The sequence below is a fragment of the Cavia porcellus genome, unplaced genomic scaffold (genome assembly GCF_034190915.1).
Source record: "Cavia porcellus strain 051 isolate PalLab524CR breed Dunkin Hartley unplaced genomic scaffold, mCavPor4.1 scaffold_6, whole genome shotgun sequence".
NCBI classification, from domain to species: domain Eukaryota; kingdom Metazoa; phylum Chordata; class Mammalia; order Rodentia; family Caviidae; genus Cavia; species Cavia porcellus.
The window spans coordinates 77,706,711-77,730,700 of NW_026947489.1; the positions used below are offsets into that span (position 1 = coordinate 77,706,711).

General features: G+C 39.5%; 1 protein-coding gene across 2 annotated transcripts in view; it reads right to left on the bottom strand.

Annotated features, from left to right (window-relative positions):
- Positions 1 to 23,990, bottom strand: part of Vps53 (VPS53 subunit of GARP complex) — a 152,829-nt gene that overhangs the window by 31,946 nt on the left and 96,893 nt on the right. For both annotated transcript variants that reach the window (XR_010048209.1, XM_003469686.5), the window contains exons 16-17: positions 17,387 to 17,469; positions 16,291 to 16,369 (exon numbers count right to left, since the gene is read on the bottom strand). Coding sequence is in view for 1 of the 2 variants with exons in the window: in XM_003469686.5 (XP_003469734.1) it covers positions 16,291 to 16,369; positions 17,387 to 17,469 (162 nt within the window). In the remaining variant the exon portion in view is untranslated. The remainder of the gene's footprint in view (positions 1 to 16,290; positions 16,370 to 17,386; positions 17,470 to 23,990) is intronic.

The window sequence follows — 23,990 nt, forward strand, 5'->3', positions numbered from 1 at the left end:
CACCTGTCCTTTTCCCGGGGACGCCAGCATCCTTTCCAGAGCCTTCCTTTCCTGTCTAAGTTGCTGTCATGTAATGGGATGCTCACTAGGTGGACAGTGAGGATTTTATTCTGCTAACTGTTCTACCAGTGGGATTGTGGGACAACACAGAAGGGATATCTTCCAAGGAGATATAGCCTGAGAGATTAAAGAGGTGGCTGGGCTAAATGCAGTGAGACCTGGAAGAGGATTAATTTACACCTCCTCTCAAGCAGATTTGGAATTCTTTAAGAAAGAAAAAGCCAAGCATGGTGGTGTAATCCCAACATTTGGGAGGCTGAGGTAGGAGTGAATTTAAGGACAGGCTGGGCTACATAGTAAGTGAGTTCAGGTCGGCATGAACTCAGCAAGGTGAGACCCTCTCTCAAAACACATGCAAACACACACACACACACACACACACACACACACACACGGAAAGAAGGAAGGAAGGAAGGAAGGAAGGAAGGAAGGAAGGAAGGAAGGAAGGAAAGAAAGAAAGAAAGAAAGAAAGAAAGAAAGAAAGAAAGAAAGAAGAAATTATGACACATGAGATTTGCTTCAAATACCTTAGGGCTAGGGGAATAGATGCAGATGAAATATGATTAGTAAAGCTAGGTGATGGGTACAGGGGACTCACTATGTTGCTTTTTCTGCTTTTCAAATTTTTTCCAATAAAAACATTTATTTACTTTTTGATACAGGGTCTTGCTATGTAGTTCTAGACTGGCCCTGAACTCACTATGTAGCCTAGGCTAGCCTCAAATTCATGGCAATCCTCCTGTCTCAGCCTGCTGAGTGCTGGGATTATATGCATGAACCACGCCTGGAAACATTTAAAAAAGATATACAGAATGTCATGATTTATGTCAGTGGCCCCATGCACTTGCACTGTGCATTTATGATTGGTTCATTGTCTAGCGCTTGGATTGATGGTATTGGTGCTACACCTACCTAGGGGTGGAGCCAGCATACAACATAATGGGTGGAAGAAGGTGTGTGTGTGTCTCTCTCTCTTCCTGGTTTCTGCCTTGCAGTATGCAGCCTCCATGAACTGTGGCCCTGCCATACCACCCTGCCTTAGAGCCAACTGAGTATGGACTGAAACCTCCAAAAACTGTAAGAAATAAACCTTTCCTTTCCCAACTTTGGGCATCTCACGTATTTTGTCTCAGCGACAAGTAAACAGTAACTAAGACAGAGTGAGGTACTATGGTACATGCCTACAAAACCAGCACCCTGAGAGGCTGAGACAGGAAGATTGTTAAGTTCAAGACCAGCATGGGCAATTTAGTAAGACCTTGCTTCAAAAAACTTAAAAAAAAATTAAAATAGGACCGGGATGTAGCTCATGATAAAGGTTCTGAGTCTGACACTCAGTACAGTAAAACAACAACAAAAAGTGTGAGTACAGAAAAGAATCTCATATTTCTAACATTCTGAGGGTTTGATGGAATTTCAATAAGGGGAAAGGAAGGAGGATCTCTGGCAAACACTAGGAGCAGATCAGAGAATAGGACAACAACAAGGGGAACAGGGCAGGAAGAGGCACAGAGACTACGTGGGTGAGACACTCGGGAACTGTGCCACAAGAGGGCTAATAAATCTCTGACCATGAACAAAACAAGTGCATGCTCTGACAGCCTGAGGAGAGTTAGAGGACCTACTCTGGAAAACAGCAGGAAGCTGCTTGCAGTGTGAGGGGGGCAGGGGCGGCATGGTTCCTGGGCTGCTGTGCTGGCAGGGGTGGGCATCAGATCCTGAAAAGGTGGGGCTGTGCTGAGCTGCTGAGTCAGCCCCTCAGAGCCAACTGGACTATCTGCTAAGCAGATCCCCAAGCCAAACACAGACCACAGACTCTGCTCATAGAGGGAGGTCAGCGGTTCTTGGACCTTGATGGGTCTGGCAAGAAAACATTATTTTTATAGAGCTCTTGGGAAAAGGAAAAATTTAATACTGAGAGAACCTGTTTAAAAGAATCCTATTGTAGGTGGATGATTCTCCAGCCCTGGGAAGCTAAAGGACTGTTATGTCCTAATGTTTCTTCAAATCAGAGATGTTTGGATCTAAAACCTTTAGGTATATGTGAGCACAAAACCTTAGAAAAGTGGGAAAGTACCTTCATCTTCACTTTATAGATAAGAAAACAAGGCGCAGTCAAGTATAGTAGCATGTACATGTAACATCAGCTACTCACAATACTGAGGCAGAGGATTACAAGTTTCAAGCCAACCTTGGCAACTTAGCAAGGGCCTGTCTCAAAATTTAAAAAATACATAAAAAGGGCGGGGAATGTATTTTAGTGGCAGAGTGCTTGCCTAACATGCGAAGTCCTGGGTTTAATCCTCAGTACCATGAAAAAAGAAAGACAGAAAGAAGAAAAAGAAAAGAAGAGCCAGCATATGAAGAAGCTGATACAAGACTTTATAACTAAGCTCCAGGAAAAACTTTTTTTAAAATGGGGTCTCACCAAAAAAAAAAAAAAAAAAAAAAAAAAAAAAAAAAGAAGAAAAGAAAAGGGTCTTATGCTCTTCAGGCTGTTTTCCAAATCCTGGGCTCGAGCAATCCTTCCACCTCAGCTTCCCAGGTAGCTGACTGCAGATATATGGCACTATACCCAGCAAGAAAGGAAAATTTACTGGAGGAAAAAAAGAAACAATGGAGAAATAGTAGAGAGCAAATTGTTTTTACATTCAAAGATTTTGGTTATGTGTCATATTTTCCTCATTACCTTTTACCTTATTAGAGAGGTTCTTTTTCCATCTGATTTTAAAGATCTGACCCTTCCAACACAAAATGAGCATTCTAGGTGATTTCAGTGAGCTCACAGGTTAAGGCCAAACCTGCCAGGAGTTGTTAAGTCTGTACTTCACCTTCTTACCCCAGCTTTGCAGAAAGGCATGGAGCACAGTGCTCTGGGTAAATATGTGAGCTGGGCAGCCCCAGTGCCCCCATCTCCAGTCAACATGAAGCTCTCCACAGAAGAGACTGTTGCCTTCCAAGCTGCCAGCATTGTATATGTCAAGCATCCCGAAAGAGTTTATAAATAACTATCTGAACAATTCTCAACTCACAGAAGACGACATAAATGAACGTGGTGCTGTGCTCTGTCACTGCTTCAAAGCAACTCTGAAGCAACACAGCCCATGGGATGTGGGATTTCTGCAGGTTCTCACTCGTTAGTTTATATGTACATCTTCTAACTCCTCTTAATAACCAGTGGCCAAGATGGCACATGTTCCCAGTTGGGGTATATGTGCAAAGGTCAGATCTGCTTCAATATTTTAGCCACTGGTCAAGGTAAAAGAAATACTAGCAAAAGTCAAGTAGACTCATTATTTTAAAGTTTAAATCATAGCTTAATCACATAAAAATGATTTAAAGTACTGCAAAATAATGAAAATTGACTTGCCTTTACTATTTTTTTAAATGTGCAAAGCAGCAGTGATTCTTCCAATATTGTTTCAAATGGTTGATCCTGGCTCTCTGTCATCCAAATAACTTAAGATTTGGGCTGTAACCTGCCTCGGAAATCTATGCTAGGACCTACCCTGTGCAGGTTTTCATATATTCATATATATGAATTATATAAAACAATTTTACTTACTATTCATTCATATGTTATTTAATCGTCACAACAACCCTGTAGTTTTTTTTTTTTTTTAAACAAAGATCTTTTTTTAAAAAAGGAAATAATAGCAATTTGCACTGGAAGAAAAAATATCATGGAAAACCATCAGTAGAAATAAGACTTCAATGTTTTCAGGTAAACTTTTCATCTGACGTTTAAAAGTTACTCCTCTGTAATTTCAAGCTTTTCCTTTTGTGCTTTTTGTAAGGTAAGGTAGGATGGGGTTGAATACCAGATGGTGTTAACTGGTATTATTATAAACAATAAGAAAGAGCCTGCAAAAGAGTAAATACAAAGATGCAGAGCTGACACAGCAGTAATCACGGAAATAAAGTTAATAAGTTAGTAATGATCAAAGCCTCCATGACTCCACTTTTTTTTTTTTTTTCCACAGGGGACTGAACTCACAACCTCGTGCTTACCAGGCAAGCACTTGAATCGCCTGAAATCCCCAGCACCCATAACTCCTCATTTAACCAGTGGGAGAGAATATGGGGCCTAGAACATCCCCAGGGCTCTGCTTTTGCTGCATGAAGTGTGTGGTCCATTTGACACTTCCCAGAGAAGGCCGAGAGATCATTATGATTCCCAGGGAAAGCTAAGTGTAGCAGGGAGTTCGGACCAGTCCAATGATCTGATGACACAGTACCATAAATAGCTTACTACAGAACTTTTTTTCTATTTCCAAAGCTTAGAAACATGTTTCCTGAGAAACTAATTTTCCTTATCTCAAAATTTAAATTCCCACCTATTAATTTTGATCACTAAATTAGATTCAGAGCACAATCTCAGGTGTTCGGACTCTGGAAACACTTCAGGCAACTGAGTGTCTAGTGTTGAGATTTAGGTTGCTGAGCTCTGGGCTCCAAACCTTTACTCAGGCACACATTCAGTCTTACTCTTCATGCTCATCTGGGCTACTTTCTCCTACAACAAGCATCTGCTATACTTATAGGTACATTATGCACACATAGACCACTTGTGTGGGAGTGAATATTTATGAGAACTTACTCTGTACTAGGCACTGTGAGTAATAATTTTTTTTATCGGTACCGGGGATCGAACTCACGACCATGTGCTTGCAAAGCAGGTGCTTATGCTGTTGAGCTAAATCCCCAGCCCCTATGAGTGATATTTTCACATGACCTTACTGTTCAACAGTGAAGCAGTAGGATGAAGGAGGTACTATTCCCATTCTACGGATGACAAGAAAGAGTAAGGATGACTTGCCTAATGACACATAACTAGTCATTTAACAGGACTGAGATCCAGACATTGGTCTAATCTCAAAGCCCATGTTCTTCCCACTTCACCATATTGCTTCCCAAAACAATAGTTATTACCCTAAATTTACCTGAAACAAGCTGGGGGAACTGGGAAACTAGCTGGCAAACCATTTTCACAAATTGAAAATACCTATGAAAAAGCTTAACATTTTAATAAAGGAGAGGTAGCAAAAAACTAGAAGGCAGACTTTTGGAGGTGGGGATAGAAAATGATCAAGGCATGTTAAATGTATATAATAATTCACCAAAATAAATCTCACCATTCTGTGTTAAAACTTTGACATTTACATACTCTTTGATCATTGCATTTCCTTTTAAGGCAATTAATCTGAAGTTAGTAGTTATGAATATTCAGAAAACAAAATACATATATACACATAGCTGCTCATAAATGTGAAAACCACTAAATACCTATGAAAAACAAATAGATTAAATACATTTCAGGGAAAACAGCAGATCATAATACTTAAGATGATGGAATCCAGAATCAGCTGGTCTGTCTATGCAGTGTGCTAAGCGTGTGACTTGAAAAGGTTATCTAACCGTATGAACCTCATTTCATCTATACAACTGAAATGATGTAAATATTTATAATCTATTACTGAAAAACAACCCATGGAATGCTCTCATAGTGCCTCATACACACTAATTCCAAGTGTCATGTTAGCTTAATACCATGATAATTGTATGGTAAATGTTAGTTATTTTTATGATTTTAACATTCAATATTTTCACTATGGCCTATTATGCAACTACTAAAAACATAGCTGCAAATGATATGGAAAATTATCAAATCCACTGAAGAAAACCATGATATAAAATAATGTATAAAGTGGGCCAGAAGGGCCAGAGGTTCAGCTCAGTGGCTCAAGCGCTTGCCTGGCAAGCTCAAGGTTGTGAGTTCGATCCCTGGTACCAACAACAACAAAAAAAGTACAAACTCCTTTTACTTTTAAGATATGTCTGCATAAAGTGAAAATTAAAGTAAATAGAACTGTTAACTAGAATTAAGGATGATTTAAATGTTTCTCTTTTTTGTTTCTATTTTTACGAGGCAGGGTCTCAGTAATGTAGTTCAGGCAGATTTTAAACTTGTGATCCTCCTGACTCAGTTTACCACGTGCTAGGATTGCAACCATTTCCATCTTAAATTTGCTTCTTTTTTTTTTTTTTTTTTTTTTTAAAAGGACTGGAGAGCGCCCGCGGGTCTCGAACTACCGGACCAATCGGCCCGGGCGGTTGGGAAGCCAGACTGGAAGGAACCGCTGGGCTAAAGCCGGCCCATTAAATTTGCTTCTTTTTAAAAATATCTGGGGCTGGGGATTTAGCTCAGCAGCATAAGCACCTGCCTTGCAAGTATGCAGCTGTGAATTCGATCCCTGATACAAAAAAAAAAAAAAAAAAAAAAAATCTGTACTATATATAATGAAAGTGATTTGCATTTATCACAACAAAATATTTTTTATGAAAAAGAATGATACAAGTGGAAAATGAACTTGAAGATTTGTTAAAAATGTCCTTTGGTGGATCTTCAGAAATAGATTTGCATTCTAATGACTGAGAAAAATGAGAACAGATTTGAAGACTGTTCTAGCTATTTCAAAATGTCATTGGGGAACAGTAATGCAGTTTCCTAAATTAGTACATGTTCACAATTCTGAAATATAATAGAAATTACATGCCAGACTAAGGAAATTTAACTTAGTCAGGACCCCCCGCCCCATTTTTTCTAAGGTTACCATAGTGGGAAAAAGTTAAATGTGTTTAATTTTGGACAGAGACTGATTGCTTTAACCTAGTGAATAGCCCTAGTGAAAAGGACACAGAGAGGAAGGGGACACAGGACCCAAGGTTCCTTTAAAGAAGTGCATAATTGTGGGTTTTTTGTTTGTTTGTTTTTAAACTGGGAATTGTATTTGCCAGGCAGGCACTGTGCCACTGAGCTATATCCCTGGCCCCAAGGCCATAATTAAAACAAACAAACAAACAAACAACAACTTACTTGGAAGGCCATAGTTATACTAATTCCTAAGAATCTACAGAATTTAAAAGATAAAACTGTATCTTTTTACCAGCACACTCCAAACACCCACCTTAAAAAGCAGTTGACTTGTTTTAAATTTCTCTTACCATTGTAGCTAATATGCTTTGGGCATAAGATGAAAAACAAAGGGACACACATACAAGAAGGACAGTTCTGCAGGGATAAATTTATGAAGCCAACAGAACAAGAGACGATGAAGACTGCCATCTACACCATGATGGTGTGAATGCCTGGAGAGACTATCGCGAGGACACGTGAACACTCATGCGGAGGAGCAGTGTTGGGCACATGCTGACCCATTGTCTTTCCACTTTATGCCAATCATGTGGGCTGAGTTTGCATTAGCTGCCACATTTGCCAGAAGGACTTACTTCCACTACGAGTGCACAGCATGGCGCATCTCTGCATGGGGAGACCAGAGCGTGGGTCCTGGCCCTGTCATAGGCCAGCTAAGAGATCTCAGACCAGTGACTTAACTTCTCTGTGTTTCAGTGTCCTCCTCTGTAGAGGATGAACACAGTCACCTCATAAGTTATCTCACTTGACAGAATGAAGTGAGAACGTGCTCTTAGCTGTCTGATTCCAGGTAAGTGCTCAGTAAATGGCAACTTATTATCATCTCATAGACTCATCTAAAGAAATAATGCAGCATAGGAGGGAAAAGTGGTCTGAAAGGATTTCTGACAACACTTATCTGCCACATTTTTGTAATCTCAAAGGTAGTTTCAAAGGGACTGCTAAATTCTTATTACATCTTGCTTCCGCTATGATAGCTTGACTTTGGTCTGCTTAAGGGTGCTTCTGCATGCATTTTCCTCTCCTTCTCTGCCAGGGCTCTTGGTTACACCTAGGGGAGCTAACAGTTATATGTGGGCATTCCTAATCTGACCTTGAGCTGGCTCCAGGATACCACTTGCTGAAGAAGCCTTGCTACTTAGTACCATCACGGAGCATCACATATCCTCAGTGGCGCTTGCTATTTGGTTGTAGAGACTTCAGGGAAGTCCATGGTCCTGCCATCAGTGCAGTGTACTAGCTCCATCCAGCTCAATCTGCTGCTCGGCAGTCATCTGTGTCTTTTACCATTCTTCGGGCAAATGAGCACCTGCAGTTCTTGGTTCTTTCTTCTTCCTGCTGCCTCTACCTTCCAAGTCATTCAGGAAGCATTACTTAGACAAGTACTGTGCTATGCCATGGGTAAGACATCAGCTTCAAGCTGTTTACAGTTTAACAGACAGGATATGCCTGAAATCCTACTACTCTGCAATACTGACGCAGGAATTTTACAAGTTCGAGCCTCACACAGGCAACTTAGCAAAACTGTTGGGAGCCGCGGCCGAGCCCGGTCGCCTTACTTGGCGGACGTGAGGCCTGTAAAAAAGAGCAAAGCCTGAGCTAGATTACCCCTCCCATCGAGTGAGCCAAGTTGGCGCCTGCTTCCTGCCCCCTGATTGCCCTGGCGACTTAAACAACCCGCTCTGTAAGATAGTCTGCCTAACAACAACTGATGTTAGCCAATCAGCCCGCATCGCGCGCTTTGAACTGATTGGCCACTGTTACCCTATAAAAGTGAGTGCCTCTCCCGCCACGAGAGAGAAGCACAGAGAGAGATAGAGGAAGTCCACCGGTGAGAAAGGACTGGTGGCAGAGCAGAGGCCTCGCGCGGCCCACGCAGAGACAAATAAAGACAAGGTTGCTCACCGTCAGAATTTGTCGTGTGTTCTTCCTGCCGGCCGGGAGCGACACCGACACAAAACTGTCCCAAAAATAATTTTTTTTTAAATTTTGAAGAGATTAAAACCAAATGAGACAAAACAAACTAGAGTCAATCAAAACAAAAGGATGAACATAGTATATGACTTAAAAACAAACTATAAGGAGATCAATAATGGCTACTATAATGCCTCTTGTTATCTTCAAAAGAATTGCCCATATCATCAGGCATAATAAAATTGAAGAAAACAGTACAGAACAAAACCAATAAGAACAAAACAATGGAGACACTATAGGACTTAAAAAGAAGACAATAGTCAAACCACAATGGGTATCGTAGTACATCTTATTGTCTTCAAAGTAGTTGCTTATACCATCAGATTCGATACCATTAAAACAAAACAAAATAGAATAAAACCAGTCAAAACAAAACAATGAAAGTAATACAGGGCTTCAAATCAAGCTAATAGGAAATCAAAAATGGTTACCATAATATATCCTGCTATCTTTGGAATAGCTATCCATGCCATCAAACCTAATACAAGTAGACAAACTGGAACAGAATAAAACCAAACTAAACAGAACAATGAAAACAATATGGGTTTCAAATTATGATAATAGATTGATAATCTCCTCTGCCCTCCCTTTTTAGGCAATTCTTCCCCTTTCATTTTCACAGGATGTATTGTATATTTTGGTTCCCAATAACTCCTTTAGTTTTTATTTAGGGAGGCAGCCCGCTATTCACCTAAGTGAATAAGCTAAGTGACTTGGAACCTTTTTACCCCTGAGCATGATCTCAAGTTGTGTCTATTTACCTACAAGAGCCTCAAGGTGTTCTTTCTTTAGAGCTGAGAAGTTTTCTACTGTATAAAAGTGTCGGGGGCTGGGGATTTAGCTCAGCGGCATAAGCTCCTGCCTTGCAAGCAGGCAGTTGTGAGTTCGATCCCCGGTACCGATAAAAAAAGGAAAAAGACAAAAGAAAAAAAAAAAAAAGTGTCATGGCTTTCTAACCCAATCTGCAGCTGATGGGCAAGCTACCCTTACTTTTTTCTGGTTCCCTATCACATAGAGCATTGTTTTCTTGTCTTTGACTTTCAGTTTATAAACCCCTTTTTAAGTTAAATGTGTTTCTTATATAAAGCATATTGATGGACCGTATCTCCAGATCCACTCTGTTTCTTTTTATTAGTGAATTGATATTAGTGATTATAATTAGCCATCTATATTAGTGATTCTAGCCAATCTTCTCTGCCTCATCTCTGCCATGCTATTTTTCTGCCGTTGGTGGTCTACTTTTTTCCTTCATTCCATTGTCTGCCCCATTCAGTGAGCCTCCTCTGTCACTGTTCCTGAAACCTTGGTCTTTTTTCTCTCTCAAATGTCCTTTAGTATTTTTTGTAGGGTTGGTTTGTTGGTCATGAACTCCCACAGTTCCTCTTTGTCATGGAAGCATCTTGTATCTCCATTAATTTTGAAAGATAGTTTTTCAGGGTACATCAATCTGGTTGGAGGTTATTTTCTTTCAGGGCTTGGAATACTTCACTCCAAGCTCTTCTTGATTTGATGGTTTGTGTTGAGAAGTCTGTCACGATTCTGATGAGTTTTCCTTTATAGGTGATCTGTTTATTTTCTCTGGCAGCTTTTAATATTCTGTTCTTGTGTTGGATTTCTGGAATCTTGGTTATTATATGTCTGGGTGTAGATCTATTTTGGTTATAGCTGGCTGGAGTTCCGTATGCCTCACTTATCTGAGTATCATTCTTATGCTTGGGAAGTTTTCTTTATTTCCGTAAATAGCCTTTGTATTTCATTTGTGTTTACCCCTGCTTTTTCACTCACATTTTTTATTCTTAAGTTATACTTCTTCTTGTCATCTTATAGCCTTTGTAATGTTACTTCCTGGTTCCCTGTTATTTCTAAGAGATTTTTCCTTTCACGATTGCAAGCTGTAAACCTGTCTTCAATGTTTGATAGTCTATCTCTAGTTTCTTTCAAGCAGTTTTGCCAGTTTTCAGTGGAGTTTTTAATTTCCTGGTAATCTTTTTGAATCTATTTCATGTATTCTAAATCTTTTTTGTATTCTCCATTGAAGTTTCCCTCATTTTTCTATGCTCCTCTATTCTTCCATCTGTGTATTCTTCCATCTTCTTTACAGGTGCTTAGCAATTCTTTTATTATGTTTCTCATTTCTTCTTTTACTTGAGATAAGTTTTTCTGTTCTAAGTTCTTTTATAGCCGCTTGAAGTTGTTTATTTCAGTTGCTGTTACTTCAGAAACTGCAGGTGTGCAACTCCCAATATCTTCTGTGATTATATCTCCTGGACCAGAACTGCTTGGGTTCGGGGTCAGAGACTACCTTTTGCTTTTTCCTCTTGTCATGTTTCTGGTTTCTTCTGGACAAATGAGTAGTGTGGTCCTCAGCACTTCCTGTGTTGGCTAAAATTTCTCTGAAGTGAGACTGTTTGCTTTTTCTAGCCTGTACTGGCTAGGGATATCTAACGGTGACCATTGGGTGTGCTGGTGTAGAGCTATTAGTGGCTGCTGGAGTGCAAACAGGGGTGGGGCAGGCTGCAGCCTCCCTCTCTAGCTGGTTAACTGCAGGGAGCCCTCAACAGATATACTATGTGCAAGGGGGTACAGCTGGTTGGGGATAACTTTAGGGAAACCTCGACGATGGCTGTTGGAATGTGTACAGGGGCAGGACTCAGTCCAAACAATTTTCACCAGTCTGCTCAGAGCTAGGAAGTTGGCTGCAGTTCTGGCACCAGGCTTATCCTGCCCAACTTCAAAATGGCCCCCAGCTAATTGCCCACTCCCGTGGAAGAAATGAGTCCCACACACTCACTGCCAGCCAGTGCAGTTCTCTGCTCTGCTTCTCCCCTGTACCACAGTGTCTCCTCGCAGAGGCCATCGGGCTTGCCAGCCACCAACTTCACTGTGACTGTGTGTTCCCAGGTTTCATCAGTTTTTCTCACATGGTGGTTCTGGCTCTGGCTGAAAGTGTCACCAGCTACCACCTTCTTTTGTTTTTCATTTTTTAAATTCTCTCTGTAGGTTTCATTTCTTTCTTTAGTTTCTTCCTGGGTTGAGGGGATCCATTTCCTTTCTTCTTGTCTTCTTCAGTGTGCTACACTCCAGCATCTGTACTATTTCTCTCAGAAGCTCTTTACTCTGCTGCTTACTGTTCTGCCATCTTCAAGCTCCCTCCTCTATGCCTCTGTCTCAAAAAATTTTTAAAAAGATTTTTAAAAAAGGGTTAGAGATATAGCTCAGTGTGAAGGTCCTGAGTTTAATCCACACTGTGGGGGTGAAGAAGATGCTCTGGAATTAGGGGTGGTGCCTGTATAACATTATGAACCCATTAAGCAAGCCCAGCCTGGGAACCAGCGCCATGTGTGGGCCACCACAGGACTGGAACAGACAGACTCCAGTTTCTTCCTGTAAGTCAGTACCATTTGTGGACTGGGGGTCGAGAGAACAAGGCCACACCAGCAATCGAGCGCAGTATGGGAACCAGTGCCATGTGCAGGCCACTGCTGGACTGGGACAGACTCAGTCCCTTCTGGCGTGGGCTGGCAAATGAGAGATACCAACCCCCATCCCCATCATAACTGACAGGCTTATCCAAAGAAACACAGGTTGTGATGATACCTGTGGAGGTGAAAAACAATTGGATGCCTGTGGTGCGCTGGTGTTCCACTAACATTGCAGGTCTAGGGCCAGTGGCCTGATGATAGGTTCAGAAGATAGCAGTACACAGGGGGATATCCTTCCGAGGGCTGTAGCCATTGTTGATTCCATATGGTCTTGATTTGGAAGTCCTATATTGTTTCCATTGTTTTGCTGGGTTGTTTTATTCCCTTTTGTTTTGTTATATCAATTTCAAAGGCAGCAGCAGTTATTTCAAAGACAGCAAGATATATTATGGTAGCAATTTTGGATTTACTGTTGGCTTGTTTTGAAGTCCTTTATTGCATTCATTGTTTTGTTTTTATTGTTTTTATTCTGTTCCATTTGATTTTTACTGTCTGAAGTTATCTGCAGCTATTTGAAGATGTCAAAAGGCTTTATGGTGACTATTGTTGATTTTGTAATTTTTTGAAGTCCTGTAGCTAATACACTGACTTTTTTTTTTTTGGTCTTTTTCATTTTTATCGGTACCAGGGATCGAACTCACGACCGCCTGCTTGCAAGGCAGGTGCTTATGCCGCTGAGCTAAACCTCCAGCCCTTAATACACTGACTTTTTTGATTGGTTTTATTCTGTTTTATCCTCCTTAAAATTAAATAAAATTAAATAAAACCCAGTAAGCTGTGCACTTTACAGGTGGTGTACCTTGTATTACATGAATTATACCTCAATTTTAGAAAAAAGACAGATATTTGAACTGGACCAAAGGAGGCAGTGATGAACAGACAATAGTAGAAGAGATTTCTAGGCAGAAAAAATAGAATAAGGAAAGGCATGGAAGCCACACACACTAAATGAATAAATAAATAAAAGCAATGCACATTCAGGGAAGTAAAAATGGTTGGAGTGCAGGTTACACACACAGGAGAGGTAAAGACTAAGCGAGCAGGCAATGAAAGCCTGTATCCCAACTAAGGGGTCATGGGGTACTTTGGTTTTCTCCTAGGAGAATGACATGACCACAGCACCCAATTCATTCATCTTGCCAAGAAAGTCTTCTTCCATCCACTTAGAATCATCCACCACCTCTATTCCATTTTGACGTCCCAACCCTCAATTTGTACACTATTTATAAAACACATGTATTTGTACCATTGGTTATCCTGAGTTTTCCCCTCAACAGAATATAAACTCCTTGAGGGCAATCTTGTTTCTAATCTTGACTATATCTGTCCAAGACAGAGTATTGTATGGAACCATAAGGCATTTAATAAGATTGACAATATTGACAAATTTTTGAGCTTTTCAAACTTCACAAACTATGCTAGCATTGTTATCCCTTTGGAACATTTTTCTAATCACAATCATTCAAAACTTTGCCTCTTCTCTTTCAAAGCCACCTGCTTACAAAGGCTTTTCCTGATTGTTCTACCCGATATAAATTGTCCCTTTTAAAATTCTGTATTTTTCTTATGATACTGATTTCTTCAGGCTTCTATTACAGTTATATGAGCATTCCTCTCACCTTATATATCTCTTATCCCTCAACTATTAGAATCTAAGCACCCTGGGACATTGTTTATGCTTTTCCTGACCTTACAGCTTCCAGCACTGTGTTGGATAGAGTGTAACTTGAACTGTTCAACTAGTAGCAAAAATGACAGAATTAGAAACAGATATAATCACTATTACAAAAGGTTTTTCTTTTTTTTTTTGTACCAGGAATCAAACTCACAACCTTGTGCTTGCCAAGTAGGCGCTTATGCTGCTGAGTTAAATCCTCAGCCCCTACAAGTTTTTTAATCCTAGGAAAAAACTACATGAAGCAGGATGCAGGCACAAATAACAGAGGGCATGTGTTGAATCAATCTGTGACCACTTGGCATGTTTATTTTCATCACATGGATTACATTTTGCTAAACTGCAGAAGACTCAGACAAAAAGTAATGGCCTTGCAGCTGCTATGTTCCCAAGTTTGTGGTTTTCTTGTGAAATAAACAAAAGATGCTGGAGGTATGATCTCTGTTAATCTTTTTTAGTGTGTGGGTCTGGGGGAGAAACGGGTGGTGGGCTACCAGGGGTACTAGAGGGAAATCTACCTATTGAACTGACAGTTCATATAAGCAACACCTGGAGTGTTAAACTCCCTCTAAATGTTATTTTACTGAAAGAAAAGAACTTTCAGTCTTCCCTCGGTTAAAGTGAAAATTCTTTCACCAGCTGCATTCCAGGCTGCAGTGTGTGGCAGCTCAGGAGCTATGGCAGCTGGAACAGATCACATTCAGGATGTAGTGAATGCTCATCAGCAGCAGAACCTACAAAGCGAATCCTCACAGCCATGTTCCTTTAAGAAAATGGATTAGCCTCAATCTGCCTGCTCAGAGTAGCTGCTTGTAAACACTGAAAATACCTAACAGCATCTGATTGATGATCATCTTTTCAAATAGACTTTGTGACATCAGCTATTTCCCATTTCCTATTTTACTCCTTAAAACCCTTAAGCAAAAGTTTTGGTTTTAGTTCTATTTTTGTTATTTATAATCTACTAACTGCAACCCAAGTTCAGTCCAGATGTCTGCTGACAGAGTCTGTGACACGGTCACCCTCTCAGAAGGAAAGAACTACACTTACTACATGGCTGGCACCAGGCTAGGCACTCTGCTTATGTTCTGCCCTCAGAGCTGTGGGAGGCAGACTGCTGTACTTCACACACAGGGGAAGCAACAGGTCCAGATAAGTTAATCTATTCCTCAGTACCCTCCTGGAGAAAACTGGAAGAGTTGGGTCTGTCTGGCTCCAAAGTCATGATTCTTTCCACTGTCTTCTGTGGCTAATGTGGCCCACAGAAATTTGTTCTCCAGAATTTTCAAGAATGCTATAAGAGCCCGTGACTCCAGAATTGGCACTGAAGAATTTTTTCTGTAAAGGCTCAGACAGTAAATATTTTGGTTTTAAGACCTCTGTGGTTTCTGTTACAATTACTCAGTTCTATGCTGGCAGTACAAAAACAGCCATCAACATTATATAAACAGACCTGGTTGTAGTCCAATAAATATTTATTTTTTTTTAAAAAAAGGTAGTGGGTCAAATCCTACAGGGTTGTAAAGTGGGCAGCTTCGTGTTACAGAATTTGGGCTCAAAAAGTCAATAAAGGATTGCCTATTTTCACCAGGCATGGTGGCACATGCCTGTAATTCCATCACTCAAGAGGCTGAGTCAGGAGAATTGCCACAAGTTTGAGGCCAATCTGGGCTACACAGTGAGTTCAAGGGCACCCCGAGCTACATAGTGAGACCTTGTCTCAAAAAATAAAAGAAAAAGTAAAGTAAAAGAATTGTCCATTTTCAACTAATCAACTGATAAGAGAATCTTCTATATTCAAGCTATATGAACGAGAAAGGATGTTGTACTGGTCCACATATTCTTTTGGGAGGAAAAGACGTAGACACATAAAAGTCAAAAATAGCAATATGGTGTGGTGCATGGTAAATGTCAAAGGAGAGAACTTACGACCCAAGGGCTGACTGATGGGTCACAAGAAAATCAGAAAACCTGAGTGTACAACTTGATCAAATAATCTTGTATTAGCATCAAAAATGAGAAAGAGTCATAAAACCTCTCAATGGGCAAGATGGAGAATGAGTCAGAAGTTACTGCTCTAAAAGGTAACAAAAATACCCATTCTGATGAGACCACATTACACTTTTAGCAAGTCAGATGCTAATCAAAGGTGACACCTCCTTTAGATTCACCAAACACAGTTATTCTGTCTCATTCTCAAAGGATAAGTAATGACATAAGGTGTAAGGTAAGTGGTGTACTTTAGGGAACTCCATGAGGTTATTTCATTCTCCTCTCAGCTGACACTTTAAGGACTGAAGAGCCTGAAAGAAGCTACCAGTAAGGACAAAACCATCTTGATCACTCTCAGGAGTTTAGGGAAAAGCCAGTTCCTAAAATCCTACCTTGCTCATGGCGGTCAGGGCAGGATCACAGGCTGCATCTAGGTCTTGAACCAACAACTGAATGCTGCTGGAGATGACACTGCAAGTCAAACAAAGTAGTGTGGACACTGCTTAAGAAAATGACCATTTGAATGACTCACTCAGTTCCTCCAATCTACCAGACACCTGTGTAGAATTCAGGTTCATCACGTCATCATAAAAGCTCAAGTTTGAATTAATGACAATAGAGGGGCAGTTGGTTCTTTTTTCATGCCTTGGTCTTACTTGGGCCTCTACCCTTTCAGGGCTGGCTCCAGGATCCCTCTTTAAGTTCTCCTTCAGAAGTACTTGTTTTATCCAATTGTTTAAAATCAAACAATAACGAAAAGGACAACAACAGCAAAGAGGTAAGAGGAGGAAATGAACTGAGAATTTTAATTTTTTTTTCAATAAATGGCTGAGTGACAGTTAAAAGTGGACTCATCCCCAACCTATTTAATGGTGGGCCACTCATACCATGGAGAGAAACAGTCCAAAAGCATTCCAAAAAGGCTTTATTGTTTGACAAAATCCACCCTTGGTCCCTCAAGTCTGTCTGTCTTTCACATATATACATCGCACACACACACACACACACACAGACATGTACACACTCTTGCCCTTTTGATGTTAAAAGCCTACCAAGTATATTTTATATTCATCCCTGCTTTTTTTTTTTTTTTTTGTACCAGGAATGAATCTTAGGACCTTATATTCTAAAGCACAGGAGGTAGCCTGGCTTTTTGCAGGTTTAGGTGGGGGCAGATGAGAGGCCTGAAACTAGACTTTCTTGCAGAATGACCAAGGGAATATTTCTTTTCTCTGTTATCCCAGATCAGGTCACTATAAGATGCCCTCCCTGCATCTGTGAACTAAGAGAATGATTGCATCTGAGGAGGCAGCACAGGAGGCAGCTGCTAATTTTGATGCTTGTTCTCTGTGGCTAGTGGAGAATAATCCCACTAACAGAAGGCCCTGGAAACCCCTTAGATTGTGTAGCAACTAAAGCCAACAGCCTGATACGTGCCACTCCATGAAGGAGAAAAGACCCTTGAGCAGCCATGAGCAAGGTACGTACGTGCTGAAGGTATCCATTTCTACCATGAGGTTGATTCGCTCTGTCAGACTTACATCTACTTTCTCTTTGAGTTTTTCTTCTAGCTGTTAAAAACAGAGAAACAAAAATATGTTTAGTAATTATCCAAAGGATCATCATATTAACAACAGGTAGAATTCAGGCATTTTTCATGTAATTCTACGACCCTATGACTCCTATCCTTATTTTACAAATGAAAAACTGGAACATCCTACCCAGCAGTGTTGAAGCTTTAGAGACCGAGTGCCCAAACTGCAACCCAAAACCCATTTATTTATTGCAAAGTGCCAATACGTAACTGAATTTGAATAGTGAAGTTTTAGTTAAAAAAAAAAACCAAACTGTTATATGATGCTCAGGAGCCGGGGTGACTCGGCTCACTGCCTCCAGACAGGTTTGCCACCACTGACCCAGGGTCGCAAAGGAAAATACAACTGAGCAAGAATTGTAAATACCTGAAAATGCCCCCAGGAAATGATTAATGTAATCTAGCACTCCTAAATCTCAGACTTACATTAAGAGTTTTGTGTTAAATTCTGAAATGTTTTTAGAGACGTAAATTAGTATAATCTTTCTGGAAAGTATTTTATTGTAAAAGCAAAACTTTAAACTTTTTAATCTAGCAATTTCATATTTAGAAATTTTCAATGAGATAATGAGAATAATGTACAGAGATACCCAAGTATTTTTTGTACCATTTGTTAATTCAACCAGTGTTTACTGAAAGCCTATTCTGTGTCAGGTAGTAACAGAGTAAGGAGATTATTTAGCAAACAGAGCAGGTAAGATCCTGTTTTCATATAATTCACATCCAAGCATTCCTTTACATTACTGAAACCCTGGAAATAATCTACATGTACATCTACAAAGGACTGATGAAACAAATTATGGCATGGGCCCTCATGTTTAATGACGTCAATGGCCTTTCTGGGTACAGAAATTCCACATTATTGCCCATGACTTGGCCTGTCCGGCTCTCTGGTCCTTATGTGTGAGGCTTCAGGTACACAGGTCTGAACCGCAGGACACAACAGGGTCTTTCTCCCCAGGATCTTCACGTTCTACGCTTGTACCTTCTTCCCCTGAAACACTCCCTGCTCACCCCTCCTCGCCATCTTCCTAACCCGCCAAGCCCCTCACTCATCCTCTCCTCAGCCCACATCCCTGCTTCAACACCACCTCCCCGGAGAGGCCCCTCCACCAGGCAGCTTCCTTACTCGCGCATTCCAGCACTTGTTTTTTTCCTAACTCTTACCGTGAAGCAGAAGTTAAATCTTGGCTCACTTGTTATTATCTGCCTCTCCCATTAGTTCTAAGTTTCCTGACAGAAAGAAACTTATTATGTTAACCACTGTTAATTAACACCAGATGGAGTGACTAGTACATAGTAAGTGCTTAATAAAGGTCTTTTGAAGGAATGAAAGAACGAAGGGGACATCTTATTCAGGTGTTAAAAAGGTTGAGGACATGGAAAGATGTCTATGATTTCGTTTTTTTATAAAGTTATTTTTTTATAGAATAAAATGTAGAGTATGGGTCCATTTTTATTAAAAAATACAACAAAATGTTTAGGAGAATAATATATATTAGTTAAATAGATAACTGTGGTTGTTCTGATGGATGAGATTATGGGAAAATTTCATCATATATTTTTATAAAATTTGAAACATTTTAGGAGTGCATATTCCATTAAATATCTATTTAGTTGAGAAAATTCCAAATATTTTAAAAATCTACAACAGTACAGCCAACATACCAAATGCCTAATGGCCAGCATTACCGACCGTTACTATATGACCAGCCTTGTGCCATATATACTTCCTCTCATTTCTCTAGCTCCTGAATTATTCTGAAGCAAATCCCAGTCATTCTATCATTCCATCTGTAAATATTTCAGTATATAGCTCTAAAAGATAAGGACTCATACAGACAAAATTAATAATTCCCTTAATATCAACACTACATATCTACTTGGTGTGCACATTTCCCTCAACTCCACACAATTTTAAAACAGTTTGAATCAGGACTCAAACAAGGACCATATGTGGCAACTGACTGACATGTCTCTTGTCTCGTTAAAAAGTGAAATATGACCAACTTATACAAATGCACGTTATCTGTAGTGTCTCAGCTGGATAAGTTTTGACAATCATATACCTTGCTGTGATAACCAATAACAGGGTACAGAACATTCCCTAAAAAAGCTTTTTATGTTTCTTTCCCTCTTTCTCATTAAACCTCCAGCCTGCATTGCCTCATTTATTAGTTTTGCCTATGTTTGAATACATTTGAATAAGAACATGTACTTTAAAAAAAAGGCCAGACACTAATCATCTTTTCATGTTTGGTTTCTTTCATCTAACATGTTTTTTGAGATTCACCCACAGTGTTAGGTATATCGGTAGTTTACCCATTTTACTGCCAACTAATAGACATTGTATGGCTATTCCATGACTGATTTATCCATTTTCCTGTTCAAGGGCATTGGGTTGCTTCCATTTTGAGCTATTACAAACAGAGCTACTATAAACTCCGTGTCTGTATCTTTTTTGTGCTTATACTGTATTTTCATTTATCTTGGGTAAACACCTGCGAATGGAATTGCTGGTCATGTTTTATAAAAACTGCTAAACTGCTTCTCAAAACGGCTAGAACACTTCACATCCTAACATATGCACATTCAAGCTTTTCCACGTATTGGCCAATATCTGACTCTGCCATTTTACTTACTTGTTAGGCATTCTGATAGCTATGTCCCAGTTCTACTTCTAATTTGCATTCTCTAGTAACTAATGATGCTGAGGGCCTCTTCCTTTACCTTTCAGGCTCTTATTTTTAGGGGGTGCAGTACTGGGGATTGAACCCAAGGTCTTTGCAGGGAGCTACATCTCCAGCCCTCAGCCTCTCAAACAGTGCTGGGATTAAACTCATGCAACACCACACCTAGCTGGATAGTTGTGTATTATCTCCTTTTGTGAAAACCGTATTCATGTTTTTTGCTTATTTTAAACTGGGTTATTTGGCTTTTATTGATAATTATCAAGAGTTTCTGATGTACACTGGATACAGCCCCTTATTTATGATAGATATTTTGATGAGCAGAAAATTAAATTTTGATGAACATAAAATTATCCAAGTTTTTTCATCTTTGGTAGTTAACAATTTTTTTTTTAATATATCTTGACCAAAGAATCCTTGCTTCCTCAAAGTTATAAAGATTTTTCTTTTTGTTTTTCTTCTAGAAGCGTTACGACTCTGGCTTTTATATTTGTCTCTGATCCATCCTGAATTGATTTTTGTATATGGTGTGAGATAGAGATTAAGACTGTTTTCCATAGTTAAAATCAGTTGTTATAGTCATGACAATTACAAACATTTTCCTTTTTCCATTTATGTATTTATTTATGTATTTGGTATCAGGGATTGAACTCATGACCTCACACTTGCTAGGTAGGTGCTTGTGTTCCTAAGCTATACCCCTGGCCCTTCCTTTCTCTATTTAATAGATTAGCTCCTTTGTACTAAAATCAAGTAATTATATACACATACTCATCCCTGTGGTAAATCTTAAAATCAAGTAATACAACATCTATTTTTTTTTTCAAGACCGTGTTTCTTTGTAATTTTTTTCTTGCCCATTTCTTCAAAATAGCCTGTTACGATTTTGATAGGAGATTGTGACAAATCTATACATCATTTTTTAGGGAATGGGTGTCTTAATAACAAAGTCTTCCAATTCTTGAACATGAAATCTTTTCATTTACTTAAGTATTTAATTTTACTCAGCAACATTTTATAGTTTTCAAGTTAGAGGTCTTAAATGTTTTTCATCAAATTTACTTGTAAGTATCTGATGTTTTAAACTGGTACTGTGGATAGATTTTTAAAGATAAACTGCCTTTTAAAGGGTAGTTTTAGATTTATAGGACAAATGCAGATTGTTCAGAGTTCCCATATACCACATACCCAGTCTCCTACATTACTACCAGTAGTATGATACATTTGTTGTAACTGATAAACAACATCAACATGTTACTTGGTTTTACTGTTTTAAATTTTATTTTCCAATTCTTTGTTGCTTAGATTCGTCTTTATTTGCTTATTTTGTTGGATTTTTTTGTTTTTGTTTTTGCTTTTGCTTTTATTTTTTATCGGCCTTGCTATGTAGTCCAGGCCCTAAATGCACTATATAGTCTAGTTTGGCCTCGAACTGGCAGTAATTCTCCTGCCTCAGTCTCTCAAATGCTGGGATTACAGGTGTGGCCAACACACCTGGCTACTGTTGCGCAGATTCTTACATCTCTCTGGGCTTTTTTCTTTCCTTTTTTTTTATGGCACCAGGAACTGAACTCAGGGCCTTGCACTTGCCAGGCAGGTGCTGTGCCACTGCTGACTACATGCTAGCTCTCCCCTTATTTTTCCTTGCTCCTCTGTAATTCTTCCTTGAAGAAATTGGTTTGCTTGGCATACATATTTTTTTACGGCTAGGATTTTGCTGATTATATATCCACAAATACTAACATGCCTCTTTTATTTCCAATAAATTAACAGTTAGATATACTAGCTTGATAAATTCAGGTTCTTTTATTTTTCCAGAAAACTTCACTGTATATAATATTTATCAGGAGATCTGTATATAATATTTGACACATACTTTCTTTTTCCCCCATTTTTTTTTTTCCTGTTTTCTTTTTGTTTTCTGTCTTTTGGAAACAGGGTTTCATTATGCAATTCAGGTGGCCTTGAACTCACTCTGTGGCTCAGGTTGGCCTCAAACTTGCAGCAATCTTCCTACTTCAGCCTCCCAAGTACTGGAATTATAGGCATGAGCCCCCGTGCCCAGCTCCCACTGGTTTTGTTTTGGTTGTTTTATGGTGCTGTCATGCATACTAGCAAAGAGTTCTCCCACTGAGCTGTATCTGTCTGCTCTTTCTGTGATGTCTATAGCCAGTGATGCTCAATTCCTAGATCTATTATTCTTCCATTAGGGGAAATAAAGAATGGCACTTTAATTCATTCTTTCCTTTTTTTTTTTTTTTGGTACTGGGGTTCAAACTCATGACCTTGCACTTGCCAGGCAGGCACTTATGCTGCTGAGCTAAATCCCTGGACTTTCCTTCTTTTTTTACTAGCTGAATTTCTGTAAAAGAAGAGTTTAACTATCCATTATTTTGGTTATCCTATATATCAGATAGGAAATACAGGTTAAATGTATTAGTGGTTCCTTAACATCCTTAAAGGCAATAAACACATTTTTAAAAAAATCATTATACCGCATTATAAACCATCATTATACCCTAGGGAACCTGTTGGGAAACTGGATATCAATATATCCAATTACCAGTCCCTAAAGGGAATATCATGTAGCCATAAACAATAATGGAGAAATGTTAATGCTGCTATAGTAACAAAAAGTAAAGTGATATAAAAGTGAATTAAGACTATAACATACAAAACTATGTTTATGAAAAGACTGGAAGAAAGTAAGTTGTCAATATGATTATATGAGAGTGATGGGACTAAGATTGATTATATTTATTATTATTATTATTTTTTTGTCTTTTTTCCTTTTTATCAGTACCGGGGATCAAACTCACGACTGCCTGCTTGCAAGGCAGGTGCTTATGCCGCTGAGCTAAATCTCCAGACCCTATTATTACTTTTTGTATTATGGTTATTTTTCTCTTAGAATACTGTATTTATATGTGGGTGTGTCTTTCTTTCCTACACAGATACAAAATACTTAAAATAGTGAGTCTTCACTGAAGAACTCTGGGACTCCTGCCTTGAAAGTCCTTTCAGATGATGATGATGTCCTGCCTGGTGAATGCACATAGATAATGAATTGCTGCATCTAGTTCCACGGCCAAACCTTTCCAAGCCATTCTGTGTGTGTGTGTGTGTGTGTGTGTCTTTTTCCTTTTTATCGGTACCAGGGATCGAACTCACGACTGCCTGCTTGCAAGGCAGGCTCTTATGCTGCTGAGCTAAATTCCCAGCCCCAAGCCATTCTTTATTTAACTCAACACAACTATGTCTAACTGCGGAGTCTGTATGGGAACACACCCTATTAGGCCTCATGTGTCCAGGCTCTGGCTCACAGGAGCTCCAAGCTATAAGGTCTGAACTATCATTTATGACTATCAAGACATGTAAATAATAAACAGAGAGGTAAAGGAACAGAAGCTTCCCAAATTACTTGTTTCCCCTTAACCTTAGATGTTCACAGATCAAATCAGAAAAAGGACTTCTAATCCCATGTCCAAGGTTGAATGAAAAGTTTTCCTTCTGCTAAATCAGCTCACTGAACTTCTGGCATCTGAGGGCTGCAGTAGCGGGACACACTTTCCTGCTTCACTATTCCTGAACCCTGGCATCCCAAACAATGGTTATTTGTTTCGGCAGACTGAGAATGCTGTGCAGATTTCTAGAGACACATAAAGCTAACAGATTTTGGCTTAGTAACACTTTTGAGAATGGAATAACTGGTTGTGACTCATTACCACCAGCAGCTGGGTCCTAGAACCAAGTTTATTACTGTTTTTCTCATGTGGGAGGTAGGGATACTGACCTACTTTTAAGAGAC